At 58.0% G+C, this 3,262-nt stretch overlaps 1 protein-coding gene across 1 annotated transcript in view; it reads right to left on the bottom strand.

Moving 5' to 3' along the window:
• LOC102773821 (multidrug resistance-associated protein 9-like) overlaps positions 1–3,262 on the bottom strand; it is a 9,298-nt gene that overhangs the window by 2,419 nt on the left and 3,617 nt on the right. Inside the window, exons 5-6 of the mRNA XM_015564696.1 lie at positions 2,453–2,639; positions 1,199–1,288 (exon numbers count right to left, since the gene is read on the bottom strand). Of these exons, the coding sequence (XP_015420182.1) occupies positions 1,199–1,288; positions 2,453–2,639 (277 nt within the window). The remainder of the gene's footprint in view (positions 1–1,198; positions 1,289–2,452; positions 2,640–3,262) is intronic.

Genomic DNA, 3,262 nt, shown 5'->3' with positions numbered 1-3,262 from the left:
GAAGGTGCCGCCACACGGGGATCTGACAGGGTCTCCCGTGCACAGGCCCGGAGGCCAGGACAGACTGGGGCGCAGGGAGGAAGAGAGAGAACCGTCGTGGCTGAAGCTTGGAGAGTCGCTGGGCGACTACAGGGGACGCCTCATGGGGCCCCGGGGGCCGGGGCACGTGTCCGCAGCGCGCCCTAGTGGCCTGGAAGCTGGGTCACCCAGGGGACACGGGCCGCCTGGAGGCCTGGGAGTTCCGCTGACACAGCCTCTGCGTCTGCGAGTCCCCACGGGCCGGAGCAGGAAGGGGGTGGGAATGCAGCGTCGGTTCAGAGGCCGTTAGAGTCCATGCAGTGTAAGTAGGGACAGAGCGCCCCGCCCCCGAAGCTAAGGCCTTCCCACTGGGGGCGAGAAACAGGCCCCCATGTGCCCCCTGGGGTGGCGGCCAGCCCGGATTCCTGGTCCACGAGCAGCCGGCAGCCAAGGAGACGGCTGTGTTTCCTCACGGTGTTTGGAACCCATGGAAGATGGAGGATTAACAGTAAAAGTATTTCAGAGAAGCAGCCGTGTCACAGTCATATTTTTAGTTTAAGGAATCTGAATGTTTGGTGTTTTAAGGTTTCATAATATTAGTAACATTTGGACCTGTGACTGTACCTGAAAATCATAATGGAATCGTTTATTTAAACATGACGTGTAAGTTTATATGTAGCATTGGGATTGTTGGGCAAAGTCAAAGCTGTGAGTGAGTTGCCTAAATCCACATTTATTAGCTGTGTGTAACCTCAGGGGGCGTGTTTGCTAAGTCAGATAGCTGGGTACTTAAAAGGAAAGGTAATTGATTACATTTTAAAATGCAGTTTTAAAGTATTTCGTTGTTTGTAAAGGGGCCAAATGCTGTTGAAAGGCCTTTAAAAGCGATCGCTAGACTCGACTAGCCTTCTTTTCATTTGTAAGTTGGACATAAAAGCTTTCTTAGAAGAGTGAGCCTAGGTAAGGCACCGACTTCTCTCTTCTACGGAAACAGTCCTGAGCAAACTGCTTTTAAGAAAGAACCTCTCTCTCCACATCAGGGACCTCGGATGGTGTTGTAAACATGGGTTTTGAGAGAGAGGTTGTGGTCCGAGTTCAGTTTTTAAAAAGATCCTTCACGTGTAAAAAGATCAGATGAGCCCACGAATCTGCCGGTGAACGCGTTCCACCGGCCTCTTACCGAGATGTACGCCCGGAGTAGCTCCACGGAGGTGAACTTGGCCTGGGTCTCGGTCCCCGTGCGCACGCACACCTGCAGCAGCCCGCTGAGCTGAGGCGAGAGCAAGCAGCCCTCAGGCCCCGGCCCCGGCCCCGGCCCCGCCCTCCCAGCACCTCATCCCGCAGCCTTGGTTCCCAGCCAAGTGCCAGCAGTGAGGCTCGGCGGTGGGCGTGTGTGTCTTCAAACACTTCCTCTGTGTTTAGAAACACGGTGCTTGCTTTTCCCTGGCCTCCAGATGGTGACAGCCAGCCTCCCCACCTTCCACCTGATCACCGCCTCCTGGTTGGAGCGGCTGGGTGGGAGCCGGATTCCCAGGCTGCAGACGGCCATGGGCCCCTAGCTGCCCTGGGGGTGTCCCGCACCTCCCTGCCCTCCCTGCCATACCCCCTGCCCCCCGCAGCCCGGAGGCATCACAGGGGATCAGGTGGAAGGAAGCACCAAGCCCTGCTGCTTGCTTCCCAAGTGAGAGAATCTGGGCCCAGACTGGGAGTGTGGTTTCATAAGGTCACCCACAGGCACCCTGCCCACGGCTGACACCTGCACAGGCGCCCCTAACCATAGCTGACGCCTGCACAGGCGCCCCTAACCATAGCTGACGCCTGCACAGGCGCCCTGCCCACGGCTGACACCTGCACAGGCGCCCTGCCCATGGCTGACACCTGAAGCGAGGCCAGCCTGTATAGACACCTCCAGGCCACCCAAAAGCAGGGGAGCCCTGAACCCCACCCACCCGGCCCTCCTCCTGAAGCGCAAATGGATCGAGAATCCGACAAACGCAGCCCACGGCACAGGGACCGGGTAAAGAAAAGAACCGGCCCTGGGAGGGGGGGACCTCTCGTTAATACACTCGGGGACATTAAACACACATAGGCCGCCGCCTGAAAGGGGTTCTTTCAAACACTCCCTGAGAGAGTGGGTGGAAATTGAGCATCTGGACACATGGTTGCCATACCCACAGGTCGATGGAATGGCCGAGCGGCCAGGCTAAGGCAAGTTCCCAGAGGGAAGATGAAAGACGAGAACAGGAGACTCTGATACAAGAAAGGAAACGGGAAACAGTGGAGGCCCACTCGGTCGCCAGGCCTTTGAGTGATGCGAGCCACTAAGCGCTCTCCACTGACCCCATTCGAGCTGTGCTGTCCATCAGGCCCGCCCGTCCTCACACACTCTATGCGAGAGCCTCCAGGCCAAGCCCTCCCCCACACCGGGCGGTACCTGGATGATGTAGGACAACGACAAGCCTTTGGACGCGGCGCTGACAGAGAAGAAACCCAGGGTCACCATCAGGGCCACGACGAAGGTGACGATGTTCATGAGGACGTCCATCCTCAGGGCGAACCAGCGTAGGGCGCAGTTGAAGTACAGGAGGTGGCTGGAGTTCTCGTCATTGAGCATCTTAAACCTGAAATGAGGAGACGGGCAGATGGGGTCAGGGGTGTGGCCGTGGATCAGGGTCCGGGCTCCTGGAGAAAGCAGGGCAGGCCGGGGCGTTCTTCAAGGGCGAACGCGCTTTTACAGAAACGCTCTTTGAAATCTGCTGCCGTGGGCACAGAGGTGAAGGGAGAGGGTGCGTAAGAGAACAGACCAGGTGCTTCCCAGCTGCCCTCCCCGCCTCATCCCCCCCACCCCCCCAGTGCCGGACATGTGTGCTCAGCACAGCCTGACCTGGCCCAGCCCTGGGGAGAGGGGGCTGTGTCTTTCATACATTCAGGATGGAAATGTTAACCGGACTGAGCTAACCGTAACCAAGAGAGACGTGGGATCCAGTTGCCACTGAAGTTTCCCTGACCTGCTTGGGACCGCTGGTAGAAACCACTGGGGCCCACCCCCCCAGTGCCGGACATGTGTGCTCAGCACAGCCTGACCTGGCCCAGCCCTGGGGAGAGGGGGCTGTGTCTTTCATACATTCAGGATGGAAATGTTAACCGGACTGAGCTAACCGTAACCAAGAGAGACGTGGGATCCAGTTGCCACTGAAGTTTCCCTGACCTGCTTGGGACCGCTGGTAGAAACCACTGGGGAAAT

The sequence above is a fragment of the Myotis davidii genome, unplaced genomic scaffold, assembly GCF_000327345.1.
Source record: "Myotis davidii unplaced genomic scaffold, ASM32734v1 scaffold181, whole genome shotgun sequence".
Lineage (NCBI taxonomy): Eukaryota > Metazoa > Chordata > Mammalia > Chiroptera > Vespertilionidae > Myotis > Myotis davidii.
This window is presented reverse-complemented; position numbering and strand designations above follow the sequence as displayed.